Source organism: Orbicella faveolata, unplaced genomic scaffold (assembly GCF_042242905.1).
Source record: "Orbicella faveolata isolate gen_17 unplaced genomic scaffold, um_ofav_v1 contig_2, whole genome shotgun sequence".
Lineage (NCBI taxonomy): Eukaryota > Metazoa > Cnidaria > Anthozoa > Scleractinia > Merulinidae > Orbicella > Orbicella faveolata.
The window spans coordinates 15,866,492-15,884,617 of NW_028301547.1; the positions used below are offsets into that span (position 1 = coordinate 15,866,492).

The 18,126-nt window shown below is 37.4% G+C and overlaps 1 protein-coding gene across 5 annotated transcripts; it reads left to right on the forward strand.

Moving 5' to 3' along the window:
- The first annotated feature begins 531 nt into the window (after nucleotides 1–531).
- LOC110044503 (QRFP-like peptide receptor) lies at nucleotides 532–17,046 on the forward strand. 5 transcript variants are annotated; one of them, XM_020750059.2, is made up of 4 exons: nucleotides 535–622; nucleotides 5,990–6,219; nucleotides 6,666–6,802; nucleotides 15,039–17,046. In XM_020750059.2, the coding sequence occupies exon 4, from the start codon at nucleotides 15,058–15,060 to the stop codon at nucleotides 16,060–16,062; it is 1,005 nt and encodes a 334-aa protein (XP_020605718.2). In that variant the 5' UTR covers nucleotides 535–622; nucleotides 5,990–6,219; nucleotides 6,666–6,802; nucleotides 15,039–15,057; the 3' UTR covers nucleotides 16,063–17,046. The 5 variants fall into 5 exon arrangements, with proteins under 5 accessions (XP_020605734.2, XP_020605718.2, XP_020605726.2 ...); XM_020750067.2 differs by lacking the exon at nucleotides 6,666–6,802; XM_020750075.2 differs by lacking the exons at nucleotides 5,990–6,219; nucleotides 6,666–6,802 and having other exon boundaries at nucleotides 532–622.
- Nucleotides 17,047–18,126: the final 1,080 nt, after the last annotated feature.

Genomic DNA, 18,126 nt, shown 5'->3' on the forward strand with positions numbered 1-18,126 from the left:
ACATACGTTTTTTGGTACATTTTTAAGTTTCAACTAAAACGTGTGTAAAACTGAAGCGCGCGGCTTTGAGCAACACAGAGTTGTTAGCAAGCAACTGTATAAAAAAAGGCAATTTGAAAAAACAACGGCAAGGAATTACAGAACTTATAATGAAACGGATACCGAAAAGTGAGCGCTTGATTCAATCAGCTTATTACATAACTAATTGCGACTGGCAACAGCTGAGGGTATCTTTTGTCTTGTCAAAAGCCCAATAAAAACACGTATAATTTCCATCTTTGCTCTGGAAAAAAACGCAAAACCTAAAAGGCAACAGGAACTAGGAAATATAGGGGGTGATGTTGGACCTGTTACAATTTGAACTTGGCTTACGGAAATGAGGTACACTTTTTTAAAAGTTAGCTTGTAGAATATGACGGAAAACTCTAGATAATTTCCCCAGTTGATCAAGTGATTGTCAGCTGCCTGCCAATGTATTTATATTTCAAAAAAAAAAAAAGAAATTAGATGTTAATATGATTAGCCGACCTTATTGGTTTATTAACCAGTCGCTGGAAAAACAGTTTTGGTGAACATCTCACTTTCTTTACTGAGTGTCTGAATCACCCTCAGTACTTTGTAGGTAAGGAAAAATCTTCTTCTCTCAAAATAGACTTTTTCCGAGTTTTGACTATGTTAAGCACATAAGCATGATTTAGAGTCCAAAGTACTACTCTAGCCTCTAAACAAATCCGAAATCCGAAAATAATGGTTATGATCTTGCAGAATTATCTCGGACAGATCACAAGAATTTTTGTTACTAGTCACAATGACTAAAGATGGCGAGCATAAAATGGATTACAATATGCTGGGAAAAACTTTGAAAATGTAAAGCTTACCTCCGAAATAATTTGAGTTTTACAATGCTGCTCAATGCTACGATATTAAAATTTCTTAAAGAAATTACTTTCGAGGATTTACGGTACAAAAATTTCGGGAGAACACTTTTTTGTGGTGTTTTGAACAAAACTGCAGCTAAGTGGACATGCTATTCCGTACGGCGCTTGATTAGGCACATCTGTACAAAGTTTTCCTACGTGCACAAGTCAAAAATGAAATAGCCGAGATCCTATTAATACATGTAACAAGATATCTTGACACCTGAGACATATAAAAGGAGTGTAACGTTTTTTTCCTTACTTTAAATTTTGCTTCAGCGAACATCGCGGATTCGGAGTTGTGAAAATCTTGAACTTGCATTGGTAATTGGTTTTTCTAGCCCGACATTGTGGGTATGCTGAACAAGTACTGCGGGTATACTGAACATTTCTCTCATTCTTTTTCCCAAGCTCAATGGATAGTGCGAAAGATTAAAACACAATTTTAATATTGGTTCACAATATGGTAATTGTTAGTTTAGTAGAAGGTAGTGTCGTCACTGAAAACTGGCCAAAACCATCATCTGTAAAACGTGTTGTGTTTTCGGCCAAGCATCGTTAATTCGAATAAACCTAGTAGATCTAACATAGTAAATAAAGCCACTTTTCAGGAAAAGATTAATCCATTTTACATGTATTTGACGAGTACTGTGGACCCTGCGCGATTGATAACTGAGATATGACCTAACCAAGCCGGCAATAAATGTGACTTAAGTCAACATACACGTGTTTATTAACCGCACGGGCAGAAAACACATTTGACTTTTTCCAATTCCTAAAAAGAAGCCATGAACGAAAATTTCAATACTGGTTTACTCTTTTCAGTTTTCTCAACCTAGTCAACATCCTCTGTGAATTTTTCGTAATTTTTCCGTTGATGAAATTTTGTTCCTCTGTGCCACGTCATCTCGAACTGAAGCCCCCCTCTTGAGAGAAGACTGTTTTTGTCATTTCGTACAAATGTTTGACCGGGTAGGAAATCACCTGCAAATTTCATATACGTGACAATCTTTTTGGAAGAAAGTTCAAAACAAATTGATTGGCAGATCTGATACTCCATACCTATTTCAATATTTATACCTTGATGAGAAGGCAGAGCTTGATGACAATGCCAAGGACAGCAAGGTCTTAAGAATTAAATTAAACATCTATAATGGATGTTTTAGTCCATGTGTTTAAACTCAAAACTGACTGGTAGTTCAAATATAATATTATATACCGCCTCTTTATGTTCTAAATTTGTACATGGCGTTGCTTGGTAACGGATGGGTAATAATTATCACAGGATGGTGTAAAGTGCACGTACAGCGCCAAAGTGTTTATGTTGTTTTAACTATGAGATGCAATAGGATCTCACTAATTTGAACTCGGTTATTTCGAATTCCCAGTTATTTTGAACTGTAAACCATTTCCCTTGGATAGTTGAATTCGCCCTTCAGTCATTTACTATCGATTATTTCGAACTATTTTTCGTTTCCCCTGAGAGTTCGAAACAGCGGACTTCAGCAGTATCGATAACTGAGCACATCGTAAACGGTCATTTATACTGATCTTGGTATTGTTATGTGCGACGGCAAGGTCCAATAATAAAAATTTTTGGAATCGGACTTTGCCGCCGGTTCTAAAGTCTGTATTCGCTTTACTGCGCCTCAGTTTCAATAATATGCGGACTCTAAAATTCAAAGCTCAACCGACAAATGCGTTTTTCGCTACCGTCAATCAAATGTTCGGCGACTTCTCCCAGCTTCGAACTACTGCTGAGCGCGCGGTAATCAAATCAAATCGTTGGGCACAGTTCTGCAGACAACATAGTCGAAAGCTGGGAGGAGCCGCCGAACATTTGACTGACAGTAACGAAAAACGCATTTGTCGGTTGCGCTTTGAATTTTAGATTCCGCATGTTGTTGAAAGGCGCAGTTACGGGATGCCTGTTGTATCGGACAGTCTGTAAGTTATACAGACGCCCTTAACATTTTAAAAACAAGAGGAAACAGCCGAAGTGTGTCGGCGTGCGCAACATGTCGACAAGATGTAAATAGAAAGACCGGCAATAGTGTTATAAGATTTGTTAACCGTCAAAAACTCCAGCAGCGGACTGAATATGTTACTCAGTGAAAACTGAGCAACATCTAGAACATTTGTATGATGTATAAGGGATGTTTCTGGGACATAACCGATTATATACGATACACTATTTACTGTATTGGAATGAATCCGCCATCTGTTAGGGTCAAGGTTAGAACTGCAAACCAAACCGCTTTTGCAACATTCCACAGTCGAGTAATATTGGGTTTGTTTCCATAAAAACATACGGCATTACGTTACTTTTGTAATAAATTCCAAATCAGTTTTTGATCGTTTTTATTGTGAACAAGTTAACTTCAGTCTGAGCTATTTCTTTGTCAGCATAGGTTTCCATACAATTTTTTGTATCGGGCCTACCGGCACCGAATTTGATTAAGTGTTTTAATTACAAACTACACATGTCATAAGAAAACTAAAAACACTCAGTATTGCACAATGTCCAGTGTTTATTCAATACCGTCAAATGTAGTCAGTTAAATCTTTATTTTAATATTTCCAAATAAAGGTTTACAGACTACTTTTATCGTCAAACTATGATAATAGACTACAAACGATTTGATACTACTTGGTCTACTCGACCGTATTAGAGTATGGATAGCGTCCGTCTGACTAAAAAATGCAGCGAATTTACGAAACACAACTTCATTTTGGATTCAATACTCAGTGACCTTGACTTTTGAGACCCTTTGAAATACACCTTGAGAACATTTCTGCTTTCCTCTCCTAGTCGTGCAACAGAAGCGTTGTCAATTGATGTTTCAGTTCTCGAAGGAAAGTCAAAAACTGGATAAGGCTTATCATTTTTGTCCCTAAATCTGTTTTGTAACCAAACGTTACTTTTTGACGTAATCATTACATGAATGGAAAGGAAGAACATGCATTTTGAGCATTTTATTTTGCAAGTTTGAAGGAGAGCAAAAGAGAAACTATCGGGGTGAGTTTGTCGCGGCATCTTTTATTTTCATGTTTTTGGTTTTCGTAGTGTTGAAATTTATACGACCAAACACCGTCGCTCATACACTAAATACACCGAAAGATATCCAGTGAATTCTAGAAGGGAGAGCAAATTGCAGTAGTTCAGCATTATCGATTTTTCGGGGAGACCTGCACCGTACGTTTACAAGGTACTTTATAAAAGTGACCAAACGAGACGATAGGTAAGCAACTTAAGCAATGCCCCTAGCCCTAAGAACAAAAGAGGTGCAGATTAACAAGAACGAATCAAAATAGAGGCTTTAAAGAAGTGCAGGTTAACTGGGTTTTTCTGAAACAAGATGACAGAATTTGAGAAGTCTGTCAGATTTGACATCACAATATTACGCATGCGTAATCCATCTTGATTATATATTGTTTAGCTTCTGTGCACTGTAATTTTTAAGGCAAAAACTTAAGATTATTACATTAAAGGAGGTTTGCGCATCTTGAAAAGTTTAGCCTAAATTTTTCAAGTTCTTAGTTTGTAATCCGTGTTAATCTTCTCCATCCTTCACCATCCTTGTTCCTTAATTGTTTGTTATTAGAGAGATTAAGCATGACGTTACGTCAAACGGCAAACGGCAAAAATGAAACTTTTGCCGTCTGTCTTCAGCTGTCTATACAGTAGAGTGAAAATATTTGTATTTGTGGTGAATAGAAGGAGACATTTTTCTATTTTTGTGTGATTTCTTTAAGGATTAAAAGAAAAGAATAAAAATAAACTATTATATATTTTCAGGTTTCCTTCAACTTAAAGGCAATTTTTTACGTGGCCAAAATGTCTGAAAATTCCGTGACTGAGCTCCTTGAGTGGTTTCCATGAATGAATATATGCCCGTCTTAAAGATTTTGAGTTTTCGAAGTCATTAATTCAAATGTTAGACATGATGATACCCCGGGCCTTTAATTTTGAGTTACGATTTCAGAAAAGAACATGTGCGTCCAAGACGAGTTTTCCGAGCCCCATATTGTGATTCAGCTATCGTTTTACAAAGTTACAGTTTGCCCTCACGATAAGCATTTATCTGCAGATGTCAATAATCACATCGGCGCCACTGTACTCTAAAACTCTCACACAAAAAATATCATGCTGAAAAGCGGGCTCTGTTATTTTCTATTGACTCAGAATTTTACATCACTAAATATTCTAAATATTCTCGGCAATGTAAGTGTCATTGTTTGAGAATGCCACTCTCAGATGTTGCAAGTGTTTCTAAGTATCATCCTACAAAATTTCCGGCTCCATATTTTGGTAAAACTTAACAACGAAACATATTGGCTTTTAATTTTGCTTGTCTTTTCCGAGCTAACTTCATCACGGTGCAGTTGTGATGTTCCAAACGGTATATGAATTTTTTTAAATTTTTTTTCAAGAAAAATATACTTTGTCTTATAATTTTCTTAATTACGAAAGTGATTTAATAAGAGCACATTTTGTGATACAGCCAACCCCGATATGAAAACTAAATTCTCGTTCTAAGTGCTTAAAGAAGCCGGCCATGCTTTGGTCCCAATGGAAATTGCTCGAACGCCTGTGTTGCAAATTTGTTTAATTTAGATGTAAAGAAATTCACGTTTTTTTTTCGGAGCTACAGAAGTTGTGAGGTATATAGCTGTATTGAAGATGGTGTGGTCAAAACTCGGGTTTACATGTAAAATTACGATACAGAAACCATACCGTTTATTACATTTCGTGTCTTTAACTTTTATCAGCTTAATATTTAATTACTTTCCGCAAGATCTTTGTTTAGTGATCTTCATTGTGCAATTTCTCTCCTTTAAGAAACCTAGCTATAAAGCATATTGCCTTTTCAATTTGTTTATCTTTTCCGAGCTATAGAACCGTACTTGCTTTTCATGGTTCTATGTAAATTTGGCAATTACTTCATTCTTAGTTTTACTCGAAATAGAAAAATAAGCTAATTAAACAATTGAATCACCAGGAAACATTACGTAATCAGTTGGCTCAGATATTTAAGAGATACTTTATCTAGCCTTCTGTTTGTTCACAGGTGAAACAGAGGTGGCCTTTATCAGCGAAAAGATACAAACAAGCCGCCTTCAAAGTTCTTTTAAACTATTCAGAAATCATTTCTACGGTGGCTAAGAACTAAATCTTAAGCAGCCTCCGAGTTGTTGGATCTGTTTTAATTCAGTGTTTTCCTCGCAGAAATAACACTTTTATTGAGCTGCAATATATATTTACGGCATTGTGCACTCCAAACTAAAAGAAACCGCAAAGGTAAGTTATTCAATCCATCACGAAAATAGAAATTACTTAAAATCAAGATACAAACTTCTCAATTTTGTCTAAACATATTTCCCTGAAGTCGCACAGTCAAAACAGTTATGTTTGGCGTATTTCGTTGCTTAAAAGCCGTTCTCGTGGGTTTCAAAAGTATTCGGAAAACCGTCACTGCTTTAACTCAAGAAATATTCGCTGTAACACTAAGATTACGCGCCCTTAACTGTAATAATTACGGTTACGACCTTATATTGAACAGAAATGACCACGTGACAGGTAGTGGCTTCTCTTGGTGGACCAGTATCGAGGGACAGTCTTGGTGCGTGACCTCAGTAAAGGCCGTCCTTGATATTGTCTCTTGTGGTCGAGTGGAATGAACTGAGTCGTGCCCTTAAAGCTAATTTATCACTAGGAAGACAAATAATTTTCTTTCTGCCTACTAGCTTCACTGCGTGACTTTTTTTCTGCGAGACGAAATTACCAGAATTCTGGAGTACTAGAGCAGCTTGTATGCGAGGTAACGTAGGAATTGACTTGTATCGACGTTCTTCGATAGGAAACTCGATAGCCAGCCCATAAGGTTAGTGACATGACAATCAAATATTTTAGTAGTTTTGGTTGACTGAAAGTTTTTCCATTAGCAGATGGAACTGAGACAACGATATGTAAATGAGGACTAAAACATGATTAAACTGACTTCAGAGATAACATCTCTTGACGCTGAAAGATAAAAGACTAATCCTTGGGAAATTACAGATGCCCTCTTTTTCTCTAGATCGATAAAAATTTACTCAGTTAGCTGTAAATGACGACAGCATTTTCGCAGCGGAACACAGCATTTTATAAACAACTTAAAATATGCTTGAGTAATTACTATCGAATTTCACGTAGCCCAGCTGACAAATAAAGTACGAGGCAAGTTAAGGAATTTGTCGTTAGCCTTTGTTCTGCCACTATGCCAAAGGTAAAACAAAAAAGGTGAAGTCTTTATTACAGTTAACACAATTTAAAGTGAACCATTTTTCTCTCGTGACTCGTTATTTGCATTATACTGGCCGAAACCGAAAGGCTGGCAAAAATACACGACTTGTACATACCGGATAATGACTTATTCACTTGACTAGGTACAGACAAAAACTTTGCTCTTGGATAAATAAGTTTCAAAATCAAAGAACAGTTGTAAGATTACAGACGGCTCATTTCAGTTTCACATGGTAAGGAGATGCTGCACGCTTAAAGAACGGTGCGCTAATCAAATGGTGTCATGTTTTTTCAGTAAAATATAAACTGAAATATTTGCTTAAAGGTTGCAACATCTTAAAGAAATCTATGCTTCACGTTCTTCAGGCAAAACGGAGCTATCTGTCTATCTGATAGCAGCTACACTAAGCTTTGCCTGTGTTTTTTAAGACGTTTCAGTAGTGGAAGCTGACTCGTGATTTAGAAATCGTTACTCATCCCGACACAGCTTTACCAGTCCAGTGGACAGGTTGAAGATTTCTGCTTCGTGTTTTCAGTCAGTGATAGCATTTAGGAAGACCTCCGAGGGAAATGCAAGTTTCCTTAATCCATTAAAATTTGGCAGTTTCATTTTTCGCTGAACATCCCGGTAATAGTAGAGATATCCCTTGTTCTCCCAGATGAATCCAAAAATTTGTTCTGTGGAAACAAATGATCATGTTAAGTCCTTGTTCCCCAACACTTCTAAGGGGCCTCCATTTACAAAGCTTTGTCCGACATTATGTTTGCTTTGAATTTAGTTTGTCCTTCAGGGAGCTATAGTACACAAAGTTTCATTTCTTAGGTTACTTTGCAGGTAGATTCAGAGCATTTCAAATGGCTCATGTTCAGCCGTCAAGTTTTAGATATGTCAATATTTATCACGCTTAGTAATAATAGCATCACAAATTTTCATATCTGCTACAACGCTCGTTTTAGTAGACGGTCCAGTGTTTTATAACCACTGTGAAAACTAGAGTTTCCAGTTTCAACAGTCCTGCTTTCTTTTCTATCGTTGTTCCTTTGGGCCAATGATGATGTCATTTAAATCTTGCAGCGCTTGGAAATCTTGTATCCGTACAACTATTCGACATAGGAGTCAGTTTACACCGGGCCTTTTATGATCGGGTCCTGGAAGCTGATTAATACACTCTTGACAAAGTCCAAAGTTTTAACTATATTAATTCTTCCATAAGGTGTTTCTTCGTTTTCAGCTTAGGAATAAGTTCGATTTCCGCCGCTTTCTCGAGTCCGGTCTACGTTCCTCCCCGAGAAGAGGGAGGAGCGCGGGCTCTTTTCCCGAACAGCGGCTGGTAATTGAGCCTACTTACCAACATATTTTTTTTTTCAACGTTTTTGAGAGAGTTTTTCCTTGCAATTTGGTTTTGTTGGGCTCTTGGCTCACGCGCTTTCATTGGACAAGCGACTGTACTCCATAATATATCATCTGAGCCATTACGTAATTTTCTTTAATTTTCCAGGCTTTATTTCTACCATCAAGTGGCTTGCCACCATCACATTCTTGTATCCAACGATACCGTTGACTGAGACAAGGCTTATTTATATGTAATAACCATTAAGCTTATATTTCGTAAAAGACAAAGCTTTCAGTAAATTTAAGTATGTTTCGCGCACTAGGAGTTTCTAGGCAACAACACAGCCGAACAGAATTAAGAATTGCGTCAGCTCATCTTCTTTGGATATATGTAAGAGAAATACTAAGGATGAAATATAGTAAAATTTATGTACAGCAAGTTTACGCTTTAATTATATTTTTTCACTTTGTTTTAAGGCAATAATTTAATGACAAAAGGCAGGAAACTGCTTTCTGAAATTTCAAACTTCTAGATAATGGATTCAGTCAAATCGCGAGTAAGTAAGTTTGAAGGAAGTGTTTTTAAAGACTTTTAGTTTATTACTGGAACAGACTGACAGAAACAAAACTAACGTAGTTTCATTGTTGCCTTTATTAGCCGCCTGACTTCTCTTGTCATTTTTTGGTGCTTGAAACTGTACTTAGATGGGTCGCTTTTTGGTGAATTGAGCTGCGGATGTTAGTTATTAAAGATTGAGTGGAGGAATTGAAAAGGCGCTAGTTAGAAGAGTGTTAAACAAAAGGGATAAATTACAAATGATCGACGACAAACGCAGGTGGAAATCTCTTGAAATTCTGTGCTGCACGAAAACACAAACAGGAGCAAATTAACGATCGACATTTTCAATTTCTCAACGTCAGAGTAAATTTGTTCGACGAAAATGTGCCAGCTATGATAGGCTGCGCTTCATTGTGCTGTTACACGATCAAGGTGCGTCTAACGCATGCGTGCTAACTTTGCATTGTTTGGTTGGTGAATTTTAGAAAATCAGAGCTCAAAAAGCGTCATCCATAAATAACATTTTTATTCAATCGAAAACAATATGGCGAGTTGGTGAAACTGTTCAAGGTACTTCTAGAAATGTTGCACAGGTTTGAGAAATTTTTAATACACGTTTTTTCCGCCTACAATCATGGTTATTGCTAGATGAAAACTGTGCCAGTTCATGTCCTTCTTCAGACTATAAAAGGAAGTTTTGTGAGTCAGCGATTACGGCACGCTTTCTTAAGACTTTTTATCGCGTTTCGCATTAAGAACAGAATTAGACAGGATTTTTTTTTCGCGGAAGACGCCAGAGAGATTTTCTTTCATCACTGGAAGTATTAACACCGTTTTATAGTTTAATCACTGTCCGACGTTTTAGATGTTAAATTGGATTCAGGTACCTCAGAATAAAAAAATATTGAAACAGAGAGCTTCAATTTTAATTAAGATTTTGGGAAGAAAACAGTGAAAATCGCACGAATGGAAAACTAGCCTAAAACTCTTTAGTGTCAGCACCTGCTAAAAAGACGCTACCTTCTATTAAGCGATTTCGTCGCGGTTAATTTTTTTTTGTTAATTTGTTTAAAACTTGTTTTGAATTTCAAGAAATAGAGCGCAATATGTTGCGAAGTTAAGAATGAGCTTGATAAAAGCTCGATCTTTTTTATTTCAGTGAAAAGAAAAGCTTTTGAGAAAGAGTATTGAGACAGTCAGACGACAGTCCGCCATATCGGGGTTAACAAAATATACGACGACGCGACCAGTTAACATAAATCAAAAAACCCCTGAATATTCCACCAAAAGATTTCAAGGAAAATTGAGAAAATTCTTTGAATGTTAGCGCTGCTCGCTTCAAAGAAATTCTAAGTCCTGTTGGTGGATGGGAGGAAAATATTGCCGTTTCAGTTGTTTTCGTGCGCTTTCTGAAATATACACTTAAATAAAACAATTCGACTAAGAGCTCTTCTTTTTAATGAGTGTATAGTCAACAAGGTGCAGCTGACTTAATTATCGCTCATAGGACAAGTTTGCAAAGATACTATTGCTGCGTTCGACTGGAAAGTAAAACACTTTGTTGATTATAAACTGGAAGTTGATAATGAACTAAGTATATCAATCATAGAGTAAAAGGGCGAGTTCTGTAACTGTCTTAGCAGACTCTCTAAAGAAATGAAGTCAAGAAACCTAAGATTTTAGATATTTTTGAGTTAAAATCAAAGAGAAATTCCCTTCCAAGAGAAACGTGCGCCTGATCATGTTCTTTCAGTAATTTTTTAAAACTTGAATATTGAATAATGCATTTCCAGAGTTCCGATTGGCTTAACGACCATGGGATTTCAGCCATCAAACCACGCCGAACAAAGGCCACCAGAGAAAATCGTTTTCGCGACAGAATTGACCAAACATGGAGTAAAATATAGTTGTTTTTTTCTAACAATCATTTATTCCATCGGTGTTTGTTCGATACAAAATGACTACAATGCGTCAATCATCTCGCAGTTTAATGCGCTCTTGGGGGGGGGGGGGGGGGAGGGGTAAATAGACAACGCCTTACGTACAATGGAAGACTTTACAAAAGAGCGTACTGTGTGTCTATTGAGTAATTTTAGATTTCACACTCAGAATCTAAATATTCTGCCGCTGACAGAATGAAAATCAGTTTCAATTGCTTTCTTGGACCATAGTTTCTTCGTGGAACGATAGGTTTAATTTTGGTTCACAAATTAATTAGAGAGGTCAAAGCCATGAACTTCTGTTACAAAACACAAAGTCATTAAGAAACATTGACGAGCCAAATTTTTTCGACATTTTTTTCAAGGATCCCTAAATAACTAATTCAAAGTTTATTGATGCTAGTATTATACATAGGTTCGGCTTTTTTTTTCTAAATGTTGAAAAAACCTCTAAATTATACAATACAATGCAATACAATACAACACAACAAAACACAATAGGATACAAGAAAACACATTAAAATAAATACAATCTTTATTTAAACACGAAACATTAGTGAGCCTGAAGCAAAGGCTCGTTTACAGAAATGTACGTGTATCTATTATAGTAATAAATATATACATTCCTAAGATCAAAGAAACTGCTAAAAAAAGAAAAAAATAACAACTATCTGAGCTATACCGAGGCAAGAGCTTGGGTTGTGGCCACGGCCCTGATTGCAAACATCCACGTTTTTAACAATCTCAGCAAAAATGATTTCTACTAAAAATGAGAACATGCACCGAATCCGAACTGTACTGTCTATTAACAAAATGATGCCAGCATTCGTTGTAGTGCTAATATATGGATCATTTTAAGTAGTTTGGTCAAGAGAAATACATCGGTTCCACATCAAAGAAGAAGACCTAGCCTGTGTCACAGCCGCCTCTCCCCGAAAAAAATCGGAGAGAGACCAGACCTAGCCCTAATCTACTTTTTTTGATTGTAATCTGCTGTAAACGGAAAAGACAGGGTTGTTTTTCAAATATAATTGTGCTGACGTCAATGAAATTTATCAAAAGGATGCGTTAATTTAACTGCAGCAAATATTGTTCCACAGTGAGCTATGAAGCTGCAAATTCAACGAAACTGAAACTTTTTGTTATTGACACAAAGAGTGATTTACCTGAGTTTTTGTGACACTGCTCACGTATCGAATTTGAGACACGCGAAGAACACTCAGCTACTTTGCTACAAACTGAAAAAGACGGCGATTTTTTTTTAAATGTGGCCAGCTACAGCTCGAACAGGAAGAAAAATAAATAAATAAGTATGCTACTGTTTATATGGACGGTTGAAAAGACTTTCGAAAACTATTCTATCCACCTTCAACACTATTGCAAATAGAACGCTTGTAACCTATAACGTCGAGCTCCTTGTGAGCTCACGTACATAGTGCTATTAATAACTTTTCGCGTGGTAGTACAGTTTTTCTATGACTACGACTGCCTTAAAATAATTAAAAGCGGAGAATATACGCTGTCGCAATTCTTGCGCCTATTTTATTAATCCCTCTCGAATTCGCTTTCCTTGCAATCCGCATTTTGCCTTCTTTGTTAATGTGCCCTTAAGATATAATTGCATTGGCGCCCAAGTTGTTGTTTGTTTCCTTAAAGTCTGCAAGCAACGAAAAACAGGGCTTCGGGACCTTTGAAACCGGCATTTTATTGTGTTTTTTTTTTGGACCGAAAATTGTTTAATTTTTGTCTTAATTATGTCGAACCGTGTGTTTTTACAAGGAACCATGTCGGCAATATCTTGTACTGCCCTTGAAAACCGGAAAATGTACTCAACAGGAAGGAAAAAACACTTTCTAGTTTTAATCAAAGCTCACAAGTCAAGCAGCGTGTTTCAAAAATTAAACCCGACGGCGAAAATTAAAGTGAAGATTAATTTTTGGAACACATCCCGTAAAATAAAAATTGAAAACGACGACGCTGATTAAAAGTCGATGATACTTGAAACTTCTAAAGAAATAAATTTATGGAGAAACTGACAGGTTGCTGTCAGAGTTTCTAAAATTGTGCTTTGCGGTCCTCGAAGTGTCACGGTGTTTTTAGAGTCCTGTTTGTATTAGGAAGTTGTTTATTTGTTTCACTACCGGGTCTTTTTCAGAATTACTGAGTGAAATAGTATAACCTGTTAGCAGGAGCAAAGACATAAATCATTATCCACAGGCTTAATTCCGATCTGCGGGATTCTTCTCTTTTTTTAATAACGAAGGAAATAGCCATAATTTCCCTCACTTAGTTCAATCTCATATTTCTTTGGTATCTTCCGTGCGATCAGTAATCAGTTCCTAAAGAGCTCCTACTGTTTGTGTCAGTTATATGGAGCGACCTAGAAGAAATACGGTAAAAGAAGAAACTCGATAATTTTATGTTGGAGAAGTTTCGAACAAATCACTGTTGCTGTGAAAGGTAACCTTAAATAAACTAACATAAAATAAGTAATCACGCAAAGCCTAACTTTTCGCTCAAGATTATGAGTACACGATTCTGAGCGCGCAACTTCGCGCGAGATAAAGAATGGACAGTGTTCATTATTTCATAGTTTCAAGTCATTTGCACCCTAGAGTTTTTCATGTACAGTTGTTGTGTATCACTTGCAAGACACAAATTTTAAATAACCGGTACACACCGTGTCGGCAACTGAAGTGACTTTTAATACTTCTTAATATTGTAGAGATTCACTGGCAACGTGTCTTGTCCAACTTCTAAAAACGTGATCTATACAGCGCGAGTTTAAAATGCGAAGAAAGGGGTATGGAGTTTTAACAAGATGAGCATACGTGTCGGAGGAAATACATTTTACATTCAGAATTCAATCGGATTTCCATGGATATGACATTAATAATAAAAACAGTAGAGTTTTCCGCTCTCTGTTTTTCCGGGTCTGAGTTCATGCAGTGACTGCACTAATGCGTGGGTTATCCAGTAGAAGTTAAGTTCTTTTCGTATAACTACTCCTTCAGTGGAGCTAAGAGGATCAGTGGTGAGTCGGAAGGGCGGAAAATGCCTTTAAAATATTTTTCTCTCTTTTTTTCCTCTCATACGTGTTTGCTCTTGATTCTAAAAACTATACTTTCCATCTGTACAACATTTACCAACTCGCAAGTTATAAAAACAACAACTGAGTGTCTATCATATTCTTATTTTTCAAGGAATGAAGTTACTTTTTTTCCATGTAGTCGATGTCACGTCTCCACTTTTTTGTTAGCTTAAGAAAGTTCAAATGCAATTGTATGCCGTGTTATCAATCACGCGAAAGAAGACAGAATGAATAATCGACTTTTAACGAGTTGAAGCAGTCAGTACAATGACCATTACAACCGGCCAAGGCTGAATACAATTCCCATTCAAAACTGAGAAATTACTTAAGGGACAATCTAGTCAACGGCAGTTTCGTTATGGGCATCACTTGTTTCTTGTTTGCCCAATGTCTCAATATTGTTCCAAACTAAAATGATACAGAGCTGATAACTTCAAGGGAAAACAAAATGCACTTGTTTTATTGTGAGCGCAAGTGTAGCAGATGTTGATAACTAAGCGTTCGTTAAAAAGCATCGTTACTCTGAGTCTGTTAGTATCAAGATATTTTTTAGCCTTGAGTTAGCTGGGCAGTCGTCTGTCTACGCATTTCGGTTAACTTTCAAAAGTGTGATATTGTACAGTACGCTCCAGTGAATGATTTTTCATCACGTCTCACGTCTCGCTCAAAATGATTGCCATTCGTGTGTTGACGGACAATTAATTGTAGCTCTATGGTAAACCACTCATGATAAAGAATAACTGACACAGGTTAGAAAATTGTGCACTCTTCAAGCATATAGTGCTGGTAATTAATTGAGGTTCGCAACAATATTTTTTCATACTTTCAAAGTTATACAAAACAAATTTACTTTTTGTTTCAAAGATCACAGAAACCTTACAATTAGAATTAATATTTCTTATTGCCTTGTAGGTAAACATCAAGAAACAAAATGTACACTGCCTTCGCCATCTTCTTTTCGATACTGATATTTATCAACCTGGTGGGAAATACGTTGGTGATACTAGCAGTGGCTCTTAACAAGCCGATGAGATCTCCCATTAACTATCTCCTGATAAACTTAGCAACCGCTGACATAGTTGTCGCTGTGTTCATTGGTATTCCGTTCGTCGTTACCCCTGCTCTCAACCACCCCGAGGGGAAAATGGGAGACGTCCTCTGTAAGTTGTTCACGGGCGGGAACGTAGGCTGGGTCGGCGCGCTTGCCTCTGTGTTCACGCTTGTGGCCGTCGCAATCGAGCGGTATGGCGCTGTGTTGTACCCTCACAGCCGAAAGGGGAAACTCACTAAAACCAAACTCATCATCCTTGTTGTGTTATGTTGGTCGCTGTCAGCACTTTGGGCAGTTCCAGGCTTCATTGCAATGACGTATATCCCAGCGATTAAAGGTTGCGCCCATACCTGGTCCAAGCCAATCTATGCTCACTCTTACACGGTTGGGTGGTCTGTGGTAGCCGGTGTCATCCCGATAGGAATCTTGGGAGCGCTCTACTCCAGAATGGTGTACCATCTGTGGCTCAAAAAGGACAGCGTCAGAGAGGAGACCCAGAAAGCTTTGAAACGCCACCGGAAACGCGTGACAAAGATGGTGGTTTTCGTGACCATCATTTACATCTTATGTTGGGTTCCTGAGCTTTTAATCTACTTCCTGGGTTTTACTGGCACCATAACTCTTGTTGGAATTCACCATGCTATCGCTTCTGCTCTGATTGTGTTCAACTCCAGCGTGAACCCGGTTGTCTACAGCCTTCAGAGTTCGCAGTTTCGGAAGCACCTGGCCGATCTGATTTGCTGCAAGCGCCACAGGATATCACCCATGAACTTAAGCACCACCACTGGGAGCACATTGAAAAGACAAGATATGGAAATGTTTGAGGAGAGTCGGATAACAGGACAACAAACACAGGACATCGAGTCTGTAGTGACAGTAACCTAGGAATGCCCTTTTATACAAAGAAAAGTTTTCCTCAGGGAGGTGGAACGCCTACTTTGTACTGGGGGAGGGGTGCCCTGTGCAAAATGGCACTTTCACGTCACTTTTGTCCATAATTCTCTGGGGTAATGGGTCGAAAAAATGTTCAAAATGGCAGTCTTAGGTAGAGGGAGAAGTAAGGGGAAAGAGGGAATGACCCCTGTCACCCCTAGGGAAGTTACTTCAAGTTACAGAAACTAGGCTGTTACTGGTGTTAAAGTGACATTAGAGTGACCGACAAGCCAGGCCAGAATTATTTATTGCTGCATTTAGTTTATACCATTTAACACTGAGATATGAACTAGAGATTACATTAATATTATATTTATCTATACACAAATGTTTAAAGTACATCATATATAGTCATATCTACAGAGTCATGCACACCCAAAACCTTGTAAAAGCTGAAGCTGATGCAAAAAGTTAAAGGAGACAAGTTACAGAGTAGAAAAGGATGCTTATTTCAGTGATGACTGTCACCAACTTCATTATTTGAAGAAATGCGACTTCAGCTGGATTTACATAATTAAATGCAACCATATCCAGGAAGTCCATTTTATTATGTTGTCAATATATTTCTTTCTAAGTTCTTCAGAGGTAAATACACGTAAATGATTTAAACTCACTATTAAACAAATTGTAACCTATTATGATGTTGATTTTGCAAGTCACGCAAGTTGTAAATTTTCCCTTTTGCTCGCTATTGTTCTTATCTGTAAGTAGAACTTGGTAAAGGAGTAACCATACACATTTGTTATTTATCCCTCCACTTTTCACTGACAGACGTTCTCACATGTAATTAATTTAAGTTCATTTGCTTTAGAAATAAATGTATAGATACTACATACTACATTTAAAAGCCCTTGTGTGATGGGGTTTTGCTTTGCTAGGTTGACAATACAAAAATGGCTAGTTACAACAATAAAATATTATCTATTTCTGGACTGATACATGTGTGATATATTTGATGTACGTGTGAGTTGCAATGGTCATTTAGAGGAGAAATCCCCCAGAGATTACAGGGAGGAAGTGATTGAACACTGGACACAACTTCACTTACTAGCCAGGGATTGAGTCTTGTGATTTCATGCTAGTTGTATTCTTGAGCTTCTTCACCTTAAACCAGCTATAGCTGCCAATGTTCCAAATTAGCATCGCTGTGTTGGATATTTGTTCACTGCTTGAGAACTTGAGAAGTTTCCAGGTCTGTCAGCCTAATGTCTTCTGCAATTTGTCTTCCTCTGTTTAATCATCAATCAAATGTTACTAGCTCTTTCTCTTGTACTTCAGTGAAGAGGAGCTACGATGACACTGTCACGATGTATGCATCTCTTTGTTCTCATCATAAAAGTACCATTGATGGACCAAATTTATAAATACCCTTCCAGGATTTGTTAGAAGCCTGGCTTATTCATCTTTTTTCTCCAATTCTGCATCTCTTGCAGACCTCCATAATTCACTGACAAACCTACAAGAAAACAAAAACTGTCAACCTCTGTCAATTTCAGATCTTCAGCTATAATGGAGGCAATGTTGCAAGCCTCCCCTATCCCAACCTACTGGTATTGCTCTGGCAAGATGGGAAACCCAACACACAGATAGGAGCAAAAACTAACCTTTGAGGGTCTCCCAGGGGTTTGAGGAACAAGGAAACATAATCATCTATTTTTAAGGGACAAGGGATAGTTTTTTTAGATTAATCTGAGGGAACAAGGGATATCTCTACTATTAAAAGCAACTTCAAGAAAAAGTTTTAGGGAACAATTTGGAAAGTATTATAAAGGAACAGGGGAGAAAAAGTGAAATTTTCAAGTAAACATGCTACCCCTCCTTGGAGGCCCTCATCTATATACAACTTGTTAATACGGTGCTTTTCAGGCATTCTCAGCAGTGGTAACATATTGCTATTTCCATAGTTCACCCAGAAGAACAGGAAGAGTACCGGTCTTTACTATAGTCAAGATACTCACCAGTTTATTGATAGTAGGAGGCCGGTAGTAAGTATCAAAAGTACTAGCAAATGAATGT